The sequence below is a fragment of the Myxocyprinus asiaticus genome, chromosome 44 (assembly GCF_019703515.2).
Source record: "Myxocyprinus asiaticus isolate MX2 ecotype Aquarium Trade chromosome 44, UBuf_Myxa_2, whole genome shotgun sequence".
In the NCBI taxonomy this organism is placed as follows: domain Eukaryota; kingdom Metazoa; phylum Chordata; class Actinopteri; order Cypriniformes; family Catostomidae; genus Myxocyprinus; species Myxocyprinus asiaticus.
Genome location: NC_059387.1, coordinates 29,503,064 through 29,518,349, shown reverse-complemented (window position 1 = coordinate 29,518,349; position 15,286 = coordinate 29,503,064). Strand labels below are relative to the sequence as shown.

At 35.3% G+C, this 15,286-nt stretch overlaps 1 protein-coding gene across 2 annotated transcripts in view; it reads left to right on the top strand.

Moving 5' to 3' along the window:
* Positions 1 to 14,707, top strand: part of LOC127434463 (matrix metalloproteinase-16-like) — a 77,032-nt gene extending 62,325 nt beyond the window's left edge. For both annotated transcript variants that reach the window (XM_051687249.1, XM_051687248.1), the window contains 3 exons: positions 3,986 to 4,136; positions 4,562 to 4,677; positions 7,601 to 14,707. In XM_051687249.1, coding sequence (XP_051543209.1) covers positions 3,986 to 4,136; positions 4,562 to 4,677; positions 7,601 to 7,929 — 596 coding nt within the window. In that variant the 3' untranslated portion in view covers positions 7,930 to 14,707. The remainder of the gene's footprint in view (positions 1 to 3,985; positions 4,137 to 4,561; positions 4,678 to 7,600) is intronic.
* Positions 14,708 to 15,286: the final 579 nt, after the last annotated feature.

The window sequence follows — 15,286 nt, the reverse complement described above, 5'->3', positions numbered from 1 at the left end:
TTCCACCCGCTTTTGTTCCTCGACAACTAGACAAATGTTCTCCTGTGTTCGGAGAGCTTAATGAACCGTTGTAGCCCACCATTCCTGTCATTTTAATTTTTTATATGCATGCACACCTCACAACTATGTAGTACAGTATGAGATCAGAGAGCAGGGACTGAAGTGGAAATGAGAGGGGATGGATTAAATTATGTATGGATTTAACATGTTTTTTCTTTGTGTGATCATGCATTCTGTAACCGTGCTGAAAAGACTTATCTTAGACTAGCATGAATTTCCATGCTGGTTCAGACTGGTTCATGCTGGTTTGGTCCCAGATGTTTCTCCAAAAATTCTGAGAAATAACCACGAGATGCAGCTGAGATAACTATTGACATTCAGTAAGAGTATAGAGTTATAACATTATTGTGGCTAGCATAGCTCAGATAATTTGGTCTTGGAAGAATCTGATGAGATGAGTTGAAATCTCTGACTTTTGATTGCAAACTTTGGCATCCTGGTGGATCTGAGCATAGTTCATGACATTTTTGAGATCCCTTCTGAAACTGTAGAGATGACACATGTGAGAATATTAGGATATTTACTAGGTACTTTTCTCCATTTATTCTCACTCAGCCTCATTTATAAAACATGAGCAGAATGAACTTCTACATATATCATTTGCAAAAACATTCTTGTGTAAATTGTAGAATTTAATGTGACAACTTACAACGTTTCTTTTTTTTTTTTTTTTTTTAAGCAATTCTTAAAAAGTGAGTGCTTCTTGAACTTTGGGCAACCAGGGGTTGATTTTTACTAAAACTAAAAAAATAGATTTTTTTTTTTTTTTTTTTTTTTTTTATAGATCACATTAAAATGAACTTAGAAACTTTTTAACCATGCCTTTATCATTTATTTTTGGCACTTTTCAAATGCCTTTTATGTATAAATTGTATTGTTTTACCATTGTACCATACCCAGACTTTCAATATTAAACTAAGAAAATCCATTATCAGAACACAAATTATTACACGTTTAAAGCTATAATAATCTAAAAGAGTAATAATAAACATAAACCATTTAAATATTTATGTGTGAAAAATTATTTCTATCAAAATTTCAAGAATTATGTCTGTCCCCACAGTTGTGGTGTCATTTCCAGCACACCAAACAATTTTGTCCATAATAAAGTTAAAGGGATTAACATTAAAGTTAATGTACTTCAAAAAAAGTGAAAAAGTCAACAAAAGTGTAAGTGCATGCTTGAGATGAAATGTGAGTTATGCTTGTAGAAAACAAAGAAAATTCATGGTAAATATAATTTGTGGGCAGAATGTTTTTATTGGGTGTAATTTCCAATCAAGCTGTAAATTTGCCAAATTATGCAAAATGTGTGAAAATATTTATTATTATTATTATTATTATTATTATTATTATTATTATTATTATGTGTATTTAGGATGCATAAGACGTTAGCTACGAAATGAACCTTAAGACAAAGGCCATTATATATATATATATATATATATATATATATATATATATATATATATATATATATATATAAACATTATTTCCATCACAGTCATGTCTAGAACTCTAATAAACACATTACAGAATTCGGGATGTGGTGGAAATGGTACTGTGGTTGGAATTTTCATAACTTCATGACAGAAAAATTCCCTGTTATGCATGTAGATACACTGTTGGACATTTTTAGAGTGTGAAAAATGTTTTAATGAGACTACTTTCTAGAAGTTCATGGTGCTAAAACTGCCTGAAAAAAAAAAAAAAAAGCAACAACAAAAACAAAAACACAAATATGATTTTACGAATGATGTACACAGAAATTCGTTCTGCTCTTGTTCAGTGAATGAGGCCCAGTGTTGTCTAGGAGAAAGAATTGAGATATTAAAGAGATCTCATTTGTGATTTTTATTTGCTGTGTTGTAGTACCAGTGTGTGTGGTTTATGTGGAAACTTTTTTTTTTTTTTTTTCTTCACAATCATCTTTGGTAAAAAGCAGCAAATGATGAACAAACAGTGAGAATATGTTACACTAACCTCTAAAAATTTAAGTAGGACAGAAAACATAGCCAAATCTGGATAATTTTTGACCTCCAGCCAACATTTACAATGTAACCTTCCTCTAAGTTCCGCTAAAAATGCATATTTACTGAAGAAACACAGATACAAATTAACAAACACACATAGTGTATGTAGCTCCAGGGCCTTCAACTAGCCCCCTTTTGCACTCTGGCCCTGTTGGCCAGGGCTGCTTGGCACAGAGTGAGGCTGACCCTGCTCAGAGGGGCATGAGAATGACCCAGGTAACATGACAGGAATTTCCTCTTTCAGAAGAAAAATGATGGACTTGTCCTCCTCTGACCCCTCCGACTCCAAACAAAATACAAAACCCCTTTAACCCTGTCCGCTGTCGACATACATCACAGACTGTTTCCTGAGCGCATAGGGTCACCGCTGCACCCCCCATCTAAACACTCGTAGAGAACAGACACTAAAACACACTGACATTTTAAAGTGACGGTATTAACATGTCAGGTTTGAGTAACTGTGGCAGACGCATAGCCAAAAGACTAGTCACGGTAATTAAAAGCAAACAGAAGGTGCCCGAAGTGAGAAACTGAATATTTACTTTGGCTGAAACAGACTTTTTACCTAGAAATGATGTAAATATTGAGGGTTCTGTATCAGTAACTTGAATGACAGATTATCATGATTCAGTGGATGTATAATCAGGAATTTTCCTAGCATGATGTTTTTTTTCTACTAAAGTTATGGACTAAAAGGATACATTGGATGAATGTGCATATGGGTGGAAACTAGGGCTGTTTTTTGTGCCTTCTGATGATATTCAGTATCTTAATTTTTAGGCATTTGCTCTTAAACGGCTTAAAAAAAATGTATTTCTTTTTTCAATGAGAGGAACCAACATCAAAACCAAATAACCTCTATAGTTAATAGAATACAATAAAATACAGTACAGTAAAAAAAAGTTACAAAAGTCATATTTTCCACAATTTGTCACAATTAAAAATTTGATTTAAATAATTTGTATATATATGCACCAATATTACAGTACATAGTACTAAGAAGCAATGTTTATTTATATGTACAGTATACAGTATATTTATTTCAAAGATAAAAAATAAATAAATAAATGCATGCATTAATATAATTTGGGGAGTTTTATGAACATTTTGGAGTTTTGATGCAAAAGAATAGTTTTTTGGACCAATTCAATTAAATAAATAGTTTGAAGTGATTCAGGGAAATGAACTGGACTAATGCTTTCTATACTTCTGAAGTTTAAATCAGAAAGTTTAAATTTGAAGTCTAATTTCGGAACTTAAAACTCTAAGACTCTACAGGTTAAAAATAGTATTTACTTAAACCAAGCTGCAAAACCAACTCGTTCTGCACTTCCACAACATCACAGATGAAAGGTGCAGCACTAAAAAGCATACCGTTTATTTCTAAAGGCAAAGAAAGGGTGGAAAATTTCATAAAAAAACATTTTGGTACAAAAAAAATAATAAAATAAAATAATAATAATAATAATAATAATAATTTATATATTAATATTAATATATAAATAATATTAATTAATATTATTATTATTATTATTATTATTATTATTATTATTTTACACATAATTGGTCAGTAAGGACAAAATGAATAATAAATATGCATGCTATGACCAACAATGGCCAATTGAAAAATGCATTTACAAATTTGCTTAATTATGTATATTGCCTGTAAAATCATTGCAAATATATTGTGAATATTTAGTATATCACTCAGCCATAGGTGGAAAAATAATGAACAAATCAGCAAGTCAAATAGACTTTTGAGAAACCCTAATTTGCATTATCTTCCTTTCACCGAGCTAAATCAGAACACTCTATTCACCCAACGAAAAATGTACCCTGGGTTGAATACAGTAATCTTCTGATTGCCTCTTTTGTTCTTGTTCTTTTTCTAGGGAAGCAGTTCTGGGTTTTCAAGGACACAATGCTACAGCCTGGCTACCCCCAGGATATCTCAATGTTTGGAAATGGCATGCCAGCGCAGAGCATAGAGACGGCCGTCTGGTGGGAGGACGTGGCCAAGACCTACTTCTTCAAAGGAGATAGGTATGTGCACAGCATGTGACTGTTAGTCTGTGCACGTGTGCTTGTATATGTGTGTTTGGCTATGTGCATTTGTGCATATGTATGTAATTAATCTGTTGTTAGAGGTTAATATGGAGAGACAGCTATAAGTAAACCATTCGTAGGTTGATTCCCCTGAAAAGTGTAAATACTGTGCCTCTGTGGCGCTTTCAAAACTTTGCTCTGTTTGTTTGATCATCCCGACTAGCTCAATACAATAACACTGGCTCAACAAAATGGCATGAGTTTGGGGTGGGACTATCTATTTGCCAGTCCAATGGCAGATGAGGGAGTGTTTGGGAAACCTGTTTGTTAGCAGTAATTATTTTAGCAATTTTGTTTGGTGACACTAGTGGTGCAGAAATGACAAACTTCAGCTTTAAGTTCCTCTGTTTAACTATACGTAGGTATTGGAGATATAATGAGGACATGAGAACGATGGATCCTGGCTATCCCAAGTCCATCACAGTGTGGAAGGGAGTTCCAGATTCTCCACAGGGAGCATTTGTGGATAAAGCCAATGGTATGTTTCCTCTATCATATTTAATATTCAATGCTGTTCAATCTTATTTTTTCTTTCTCTAGCCCAGATTCTTTACAAAGGGCTCTATGGACAAAAGAAAAATTATATGTACGTTTGTGTACAGCATATTCATGTATGGCACGTGAAGACACGTCTCACCTGGTTTGAGGTAAAAAATGCCAAACGCAATTGGTTTTTGCATGTCTTGTCACTGATTACGACCCAACGAGTTTGAATATAAGAAAATGTGAATGAAAGGGCAAGATTTTCCATGATCACTGACTTAAATTTTGGGCTCACACAAAGCTGTCATCATAGACTTGAAATGTAGCACGTAAGTCGTATGGACTATACTTACAGTGATAGAATTTTCATTTTTGGGTGAACTAACTCTTTAAAAGGAACATAATTCTATTTGATAGGTAGAATTTGGCATCTTGTCAGAGCCGCCTTTTGTGCATATGTTCCAAAACAATGTGCTGTGGTGTCACGTAACCTGGGTCATTCTCATGCTCCTCTGAGTGGGGTCAGCCTCACTCTGTACCAAACCGAGAGTGCAAAAGGGGGTAGTTGAAGGCCCCTGGAGCTACAAAAGAAAAAATATTTTTGCGAGTTTTTTTTTTTAATGAATTTTTTTATGAATTTTTGCATCATGAATATCAAAAAGTTTTGTTATTGTTATTCCCTAACAATGACCTGAACAAAATGTGCCTTTTCACAAAAACGTCAAAAAATCTAATATTTAAAAAAAAAAAATCTTTACACAGAAATCTTTTTTTTTTTTTTTTTTTTTTTTTACAACACAATGGCTAATTTTAACTTTGATAGATAATGTTGATCACTTGACTTTGATTTATGAATGAAATGTTTATACCAAACTACTACTGCCAATATTTATTTAAAAAAAAAAAAAAATGTCAGGTTTCAATGTTTTTTTTGTTTTGTTTTTTTCTGTCTTCGGTAGGTTACACTACTTAGATATTTTTTACTTTAAGCCCTAGAAACATAAAATACAAATATCCAAATGACTTTGAACTCAGAAATTGAAAATATGTTCATCATAGCAGAGGTGCATTCAAGCAGTTGTTTTATCTGAATTGCATTTTCAATTGATTTTTTAATAACTTAATAGATCTGGACAAAGAAATGAGCATCAGGGTATTAAGTGTTTAAAGAGGGTTTTCAGCCATTTATGAAATGATTTAGTTGAACGCAAGACCCTCCCTTACAGTGCACGACTTTCATTCTGTACAAGAAGACATACTCTCATTGCCAGGGGCTCTTGGGGTGAATACGTCTTGCATGAGTTCAGTCCATAGCTGCAGGCTTGCAGGTCGACAGCCACATACATGCCATCTGTAGCCAGCCCCAGTGCCAGGTTTTCCCATGGACGCAGGCATTCATCCAAGCGTGAAGGGTGGATTAATATTCCAGGGAAATTATTTGGCTAACCACATTTTGAAAGTGATTGTGGGCTTTGTTTCAGCCCTGTCTCTGCATATTACCCAAAAGGCCTCTTTAAGCAAGACGTAGCACAGAAAATTGACCCTAATTATGTGTCACCATGGCCAGCCGATCATGAGGAGATGAGATAGGACAGCTTTTTTTTCTAAACTCTATTACTGTATGAATGCAAGTTGAGTGTTACGATGACACGATGGTCTATTGTTAAGCTGTTCTCTCTGGTTTAGTGTCCAGTTTTTAAATTTGTTTAACCTTTCAGGCCATGCTTTGTCAAGCCAACATCAAAGTTTTTCATGCCGAACTTTACCTGTCTAGTTAGTTACTATGGCTCATACTTAGTATTAGGAATTTTAACAAACCCCTTAACCTTAGTATTAAATTCAGTACGTAATTCATCCTGCACTGTTTGTGCTACAGACATAAATGATACCTTAAATCCTTTAGGTTGTTGAGGACAGCCATGTTATTACTCTTCTAAGTGATCTGACTAATAATTTTTTTATTAATATCTCATTAAGGAGCCATATCAAGGGATCAAAATATTACAGAGAATTTGTGTGGGCTCTTTAGCAACCACCCAGAACACCACAAAATGCTAAAAACATATTAGCAACTTCATAGCAATGCTTTAGAAACCACCCCTAGCATTGTGGCGTCGTCCTTTGCACAGGAAAGCACCACTCACATTTTCTTCAGAAAATTTAAAAATTGAGTTATTTAAAGCTGTCTTACACACTCAAAGCACAGGACTGAAGCTCTGTTACACAAACAACATTTCATTCTCTCCCTTTCCTTGGAAGACATGAATGAATAATGTAGACAGAGATGGTAATGAGAATGAGGCAGGTTGTCACTGAGAGAGACCGGGCCATGTGGATTGTGATTGAGGATGAGTTTCAGTGTATCCTCCAGAGTGAAGCAGCAGTGCTCTGATCTGTGTTCAGACTTGCTGGGAGGATGTTGCCCAATCGGCTGTGAGAACAATCCAAGCTTTTATACACTACTCTGCATTTTACATCTGCTCTTATATGGAAAATGTTATCAATGATAAATCAATGAAATGGTTCTCAAGCTCAAAAATGAGTTGCAAGTCTGTTCTGATTGGGTTGTAGTTAATAGTCAAATGAACAAATCTCAATGGGTCTTTTCCATGAAACACTACCAGAACAAATTTCTGTATAAATCATATGTAAAACCAGCTATATGTAAATTGTTCCATTGAATTGAAAGGGACAATTTACATACAAATAGATTTATGAATCATTTACACAGAAATTCATTTTGATCAGTGCTTGACTTGAAGTACATTTTGTTACTTTTTACACTAAACAATTTTCCTACTGTGTTGGGTCACCACTTGATGTCTAATGGAAAATCTGGATCTTTAAGCAAAACCCTTTGAAAAGGGTTGGTCACTGCTCTCTTACAAATGTCTCTTATGTTTTTTGATGCTTTGCAGGTTTTACGTACTTCTACAAGGGTAAAGAGTACTGGAAATTCAACAACCACAGGCTACGGGTTGAGCCTGGCTACCCTCGCTCCATCCTGAAGGACTTCATGGGATGTGACCTCATGCCCATCGATCCTGACCGCCAACCGACGGAAGACGTAGACATTGTGATCAAACTTGACAATGAAGCCAGCACGGTCAAAGCCATCGCAATCGTCATTCCCTGCATCCTGGCACTCTGCTTGCTGGTGTTGATCTACACCGTCTTTCAGTTCAAGAGGAAGGGTACACCTCGACACATACTGTACTGCAAACGCTCCATGCAGGAATGGGTGTGAGCCAGAGCCAACCAGGTTTGCATCCCCCACCATAGCCACAAGATACGGTGGTGTAAGCACCCTAAACTTGCGGACTTTGGCTCTTGACCTGCGTCTCGCTTAAGGAGAACAGTGAGGGGCTTTGCTTTGATTCCCCCTTCCAGGAGGTGATGGGTTTATTCCCACAAATCTCCCCACTCTTCGCCCATTGGCCCAGTTGAACCTGTTGTAGTACTCGCAGGAGGCTTGCAGATTGTACTTGGTGCATTGCGACATCCAGTGCCACTTCAGGTCTTCATTGTTCAACGTGGAAATTGATGATTGCTATAACTACAGGTTTTACGAATGCACCCTCAAAAAGGAAAAAAAAATAAAATAAAATTGTTGCAGGAGCCTAGTTCAAGGTTTACCACCTTTTAGTATTTTTGCTTGGCTCCTATAATTTATTTTCAAACAGAAATATTTAAAATTCCCTTTAAATCACTCCCAAACCAAATAAAGACTCCAAAGAGGATCTTATTATCTTTTTATGATCATCATTTTTTCAAATCTATTTCTTTTCTATACATTTTTTTTTTTTTCTCCCTGCATGAAATATTTTGCAGTGATATGCAGTGGGGAAGTCTTGACTGTTGTGGCAGTCTGTCTCAAAAGCAGGGGCCAAAATATTCTGCAATATTTTTAACAGCCTTAATTATAGATTGTGTTTGCTTTTGTTTTTTTGCCATTCTTATTTTATTCTATTTTAAATTTTGAGTACTCCTTCATTTTGTCTGTCTGAAAGGCAGTGCAATATTGCTTTGCTCCCTTTGTTTTGAGATCAGAGACCATGGTTAACCTCATTTCGCCAGGGGCCGCCCCAACCACAACAGCAAGAGCAGGACTCCTTCACCTTGGCCTAACATGATGCATATCAATCAAAACAGAGGGAAGACCAAGCAACTGCAATGACAACTATTTCTGCCAGTAGAATTGCAACTGCAACGGAAATGATTGAATCGTTATCATGCTGAACGCTCACACGTTTGGTTGTGTTTACACGGACAGAGATTTGAAAGTTTGTTTCTTCCCTTTCTGAAAGGTTGCTGTTTGAGTCAGAGCATGTCCTCTCCTTCAGACTGCCTTGTTTAATGGTCTAGATCCTAGAACCTTGACATATGCTCAACAGGAACCAGAACCCAGTACCACAAGAGCAACTCAGGACAGTGCTTGATTCAAAGTGTATGCAAGCCTTCCTCATCCAGTCCTGTCTTTATTATCAATCAAGAAGAAAATCAAGGATATATCATATAATGTCTCGCCATTGCTTGCAATTGGAAGTGTCTGCAACAGGATTGGACAGTTTTTTTATTTTTATTTTTTTTATTTTTTTTTTATTTTTTTTAAACAGAGTCAGAACACTTTGGTTCATGCCTTGCAGACTCTAGATCAGTCCTTTGCATTGGAAGGACCTTTGAACATACAGTTATTTGCTTAAATTAACGTTTCTTTGTGTGTTTTCTCTTTTTTTTTTTTTTTTTTTTTTTTTTTTTTGTACAGTACAATTAAACAAATTAAATAGTCTCAACCTCAAGATTAAAGTGGTACTTAAAAGCGCTGAGCTGTCATCCAACAAGTTTCCTTTATACCTGACAAAAGCAGAAAGATGAGAAAATGTATGCCAATACACTCCAGTCTAAAGAAAACAATGTGATTCTGGCAAGCAGTGTTTGAATGTGTGTCTGTATTGATGGTATTTTTTTTTATTTTATTTTTTTTATTTTTTTTATTGAAAAAAAAGAAAAAATGGGACATCTTCAAATTCATGTACTTCATGACTTGGTTTGGGACAAATTGTTCTGACAGACTTAATAAATTAATCAGTATATGATTAAAATGCCTTTTACTGCTTTGTTAACATTTTACATAAAAGATTAATGTAAGCCTGGGTAAATGTAGACATTCTTCCCTCTCTACTCTTACAAAAAATTACCATGGTATTACCATTGCTTTTTGGACATGTACTATGGCAATACCATGGTTTTCTTGTACGAACCTTGGAGTACTTTGTAAATACCATGGTACATATCAAATTACTATGGTAATACCACCTGATACCATCAATGTACAATGGTACCACCACAGTACTTTTTGTTTTAAAGGGTCTTTAGGCTTCGACATCCTTTCTATTTCCTCTCTATCTTACTTCTAATATTTGTCGTTGTGTGTGTGTTGGTGAGTATGCATATATGCATGAGTGGTGCTTAAAATATCAGAGAGTATCAGCCTATCAAACAAAAGTCAACTATGAATATTTAAAAGGAAACTGCTATATAATACTGAGTAGGATCAAACCTGGATAGAGCTGAATATTTTAAAGTTGGTATTTATCCTGTGGTTATATTTACCTAGTATGATAAGAATCATAGCATAAAATATGAGACTGCGGTGGGCAGAGGCACTTAGAATGTGCCAAGGTAAACAGAAACTGACCAGGCCGTGTGGATTCTGATTGGCTCTTGAAATGCTGGCATGGCGGATGAGGTCAGCCCGGGCATCCAACTGCTATCTATGGTCCAATTCAAATCTAGCTCAACAGAATCACTGCAGCCACGTTTACTGCAATCATAACGTATGAGATGCGAACATTACTGTTTTTTTCAAATGTCTGTGACTCTTAAACCGACCAGCAATGCTGATAACCATTTAAAAAGTCTCAAAGAGATAGTTCACTCAAAAATTAAAATTCTTTCATGTTTTTTACTCACACTCATGCCATCCCAGATATGTATGACTTTCTTTCTTCTGCAGAACACAAATGAAGATTTTTAGAAGAATATCTCAGCTATATAGGTCCATACAATGCAAGTGAATGGTGACCAAAACTCAGGAGGTCAAAAAGCACATAATGGCTGCGTAAAAGTAATCCATACAAATCAGGTGTGAGGGTGAGAAACAGATCAGTATTTTAGTCCTTTTTTGCTGTAAATCTACACTTTCACTATCACATTAAGCTACCTACTGGTTGGGGCTGGTCAAAGGTGGAGATTTATAGTAAAAAAGGACTTGAATATTGATTTGTTACTCACCCATCCTTATCATATTGCTTCAGAAGACATGGATTTAACCACTGGAGTCATATTGATTACTTTTATGCTGCCTTTATGTCCTTTTGGACCTTGTGATTGTGGTCACCATTCACTTGCATAGTGAGGACCAACAGAGCTGAGATGTTCTTCTAAAAATCTTCGTTTGTGTTCAGCAGAAGAAAGAAAGTCATTCACATCTGGATGGCATGAGGGTGAGATGAGATAATTTTCATTTTTAGCTGAACTATCCCTTTAATTGTGTGAAAAAGAGAGAAAAATTAGCAAAGTATGAAATGAATAAAGCCTGTGTGTGTGCGCTCAGTAGCTAAAAGTGACTCTGGTCTCTCTTTGTGAGAGATTTCTGTCTAGCTGACAGAACTTGTGGTGCTAACTGGACCTACACTGGTGAGTTTCATTCTGTTTTCATTTGGTGCTATTATTGTTTTAAACACGGATTTATACTTACGATGATGGTCCGTACAGGAACAATGTATTTGCGTTCATGTAGCACTAGTCGTCAAGGTGCATGATGTCGTAGCTCGCGTATACTGTATTTCTCATATGTTCGGTGAAGGCCTAAAGGTGCAGTCACACTAGGATTCGAGCACGCTAAATTACTTCGGAATCTGCAACAAAGGATATGATGTCACGCTCTATGGCTTCTGTTTTTAACTAGAAATAAATAAAAAATAATAATAATATTTCATTAAAAAAAAAGAAATCTACCATCTTGCAAATTGACAAACCACATTAAAAAAATATTTCAGCCTATATTTAAGATTTATGCATTTCAATTTAATAACAAAATTCCATCAAATTAAACTGTCATTTTTAACCAAATTAAATGAATAAAACTTTATTATTTTGTTAAAGATTACTCAATTCAATTTGATGAAATTTTGTAATGAAATTTAGGTGCTAACTCCTAAAATTCATTTTTTGAGTGCATGCAGTTTCAAAAATTTTATTTTCTGATTTGAGTTTCTGATCTGTGACATCAGGATCTGAGGATATGAGATCTTCTATTGGTCAAACAAATTTGTTGATTCGCAATTTGCAGAGTTCACTCAAACATAATTTTGAAATGCAGCAAAACGTGCGTATGAATGAAAGTTAATGCCGTGGAAAGTCTAGTGTGACTGCACCTTGAAGGTGCATTCACACTAATGACAATTACATTGCTGAAGGTCACTGTAATGTTGCTATGTAGTTATTCCCAATCAACTGCAGTATCCAACTGTATCAGGTGGTGGATCACGAAAGACAAAAGGTTCATGTGAGCTTGACTGTCTCCACTTGTACTGGTAATCGCCACATTATTTTCATAAAGTTGCACATTTTCATAAAGTTTGCCACATTGCCAATGGTCTCTGCCGCTAAAAGTCACCCAGAATCACCAACTCTCACTGGAAATGAATGATGTCCAGTTTCTTCATCGCTGCAAATCGTTTTTAGTGTGCATGCACCTTTATGCTTTCTGGTTATAGGTCGAGCATAAAAGTTGGTGCCGTACATCGTCTTCATGTTGGTGCTAGAACCTGATTCATGTTTACAGTTTCTGGAAGTGAAGACACTAAGGATGTGGTTTTTCTGTTTGCTTTGCGACATATTTTCTGAACTAACTGTCTGGATTCCATGAACTCACAGCCTTAGCAAGTGTGCTAATCAGATTCACCCTCATTTTCATTTTCACTCTTTATTTTTCCTGTTTATCATCTTGCCATCATTGATGATTACATTTAAAGCAATGTCCAATTCTAAATGAAGGACACACATGGAAAGTCTGAAGAACATGTTTAAAGTCTTTTTCATTCTGTCTGTATTCCTGTATTTGTGATGCATCTGTTGACGATCCATTTAATTGATCAATAAACACATTTGAACATATTTCCCCTGAGCATATCTGTGTTCATCTACCTGTACCATCTTCATTTTTTATCTCTCTTTGGATCACTCCTACTACCAAACATCTCTCACTCTTGTTGTATTTCAGAGCTGTGGCGTTCACTGATGTGTCATGGACATTGTATTCAGCTACAGCCTTTAGCATGTGGCAAGTGTTTCTGCAGATTGTATTTATTAAAAATCTGATGCGAAAATACGTTACAATTCAAAAAATATTTGAAACTATTTCGCAATTTTTTTGTAACACTGTTCTCCCAGTGGCATGTTCTTAAAGTACCTGTACATGTATTTTGTTTTGTTTTCTGCCACACTCTAGAAAAAGTTAGGATACCTGAATAAATTGTTCAGCATCCAAAGTTGACCTAACACCTAAAAAAAAAAAAAAAAAAAAAAAAAAAACATTTCAGGTTCGCACTTGGGTTTAAACTAGCTGTTTAATTTTTTACATTTTTTTGGCCATGATTTTTTGCCAAAAATCAATAATTGGTGTGAGTAGGTCCCTCAAGAATTTGTCAGGTCTGTGTTATCTCTTGCTATTTCCAGGGTATTTTAATGAAAACAAGTTCTGTTTCATAATCTAGGTGATTACAGATTGAAGTTGTAAATGTGTTGTAAATATGTAATTACCCAATTCAATTTAATTAAAGCGCTAAGTGTTCTTTTAAATGACATTATACAGTATATACGATCATTTGAAAGCATTTAAATTATAATGTCTTTATGAGTGTCTCCAGGTCCAGATGTGCATCGATGCAGCCCAGCTACAAGCCACAACTACAGTGAGAGCTCATTATCCTCATTAAGAGGACTGTGCTGAAGTGATTCGAGCTGCAGGAAGAAATTAGCTCCATTTCTCAGAATATTGACTTGCTAGTGGGGTTCATTCTCTTCTCTCTCCTCCATGCCTTACTGATTTTTCTTAAAATATCACCAGAGTTGCTAAGACAGAAACAGAAATCGCATACAGACACTGTCAACAGACAGCATTATACAGCATAATACATACAAGCATTTCAGATTCCACCTAGTGACACTGGCTCCACCCACAAACTGCACTCACTGACACCACCTAATTACATCCTAAATATCTCTTGAGATTCATCCAATTCATTAGAAAAGAAAACCTATTTAAATCCGTAACTGATTAGTCCACTCAGGGACTTGCGCAATATTGCATGTGGCTCTGTTAATGGTTTCAACCTTTGTTGTTGCTTTAATGACCAGCATTTAACCGGAGGCCTACAGGCTGGAAACATGTTATCTGGGAACTAATCAATACACAGCATGGTTCACTTGACTGTGACACATTAATCAGCTGCACAGATCCAATCAAAACTATAATGGAATTTTTCATTCTGCATTTAGTACCTGCGAGGTCAGCTGTATTAATTGAGAACAGAGCTGGTGTATCTGGAATTTTTCCTCTGTTTTACACATCCTGTAGCATGCTGCCTGCTCACACGAGTGATCATTTCTACCTAATTTAACATGCCACAGTGATCGAAGCAGTTGAAACCTTTAACATACTCTGAACACAGTGAGAAATAAGGGGGGATGGGAGAGAGATAAAGATGAATTCATAAACAAAGGAAGGAATGAAGGGCAGAGTGAAATAAAATAAAGTAACAATAGGGTTGCAGGAACGAAGAGGTGAATGACTTTAAAACTTTCTGATCATACACATTTTTTTGTTTGTTTTTAAGGATAGTTCAAAATAAAAATAAAAAAATCTGTCCTTATTTAGTCACTCTCATGTCATTCTAAACCTGTATGACTTCCTTTCTTCCGTGGAACACAAAATGTGAAGCGATACAATAAAATTGTGTGATGAACATAACAAAATGTAAGTCGTTATTCACTCTCAAATTATATAATATTAATAAAGGTAAGCGTTTAGTTCAAATATGGCAGTTTCGTCAATAATACAGTATCAAACCTCAACTGTGTTCGACACGACATCATGACATTTCGTCACGAAACAATGACAAAATTTAAACACATAAATAATCATAGAATTTTCACTTTATATCTTATGTTTTGGGATGGTAACACTTTACAGTAAGGTTGTATTCTTAACATTAGTTAAACTAACATCTACTAATACATTTTTAAAAATAAAGGTTGTATATGTTTCCATGAGTAATTGCATTATGAACTAACATGAACAATGATTGAACAAAGATGATTAATTAACAGTGTTAATCAGATGTTAATTAGCGGTGATTACTTTATGCTATAAAAATATATTGTTCATTGATAGTTCATGATACCTAATGCATTTACTAATGTTAACAAATAGAACCTTATTGTGAAGTGTTGCCATTTTTTTTCTCAGGTAAATGTATCTATTTCTAAGGAGATTTAGATCATTTCTGTTTTTCTGTTTGGCTGATGTTCACAGCAAG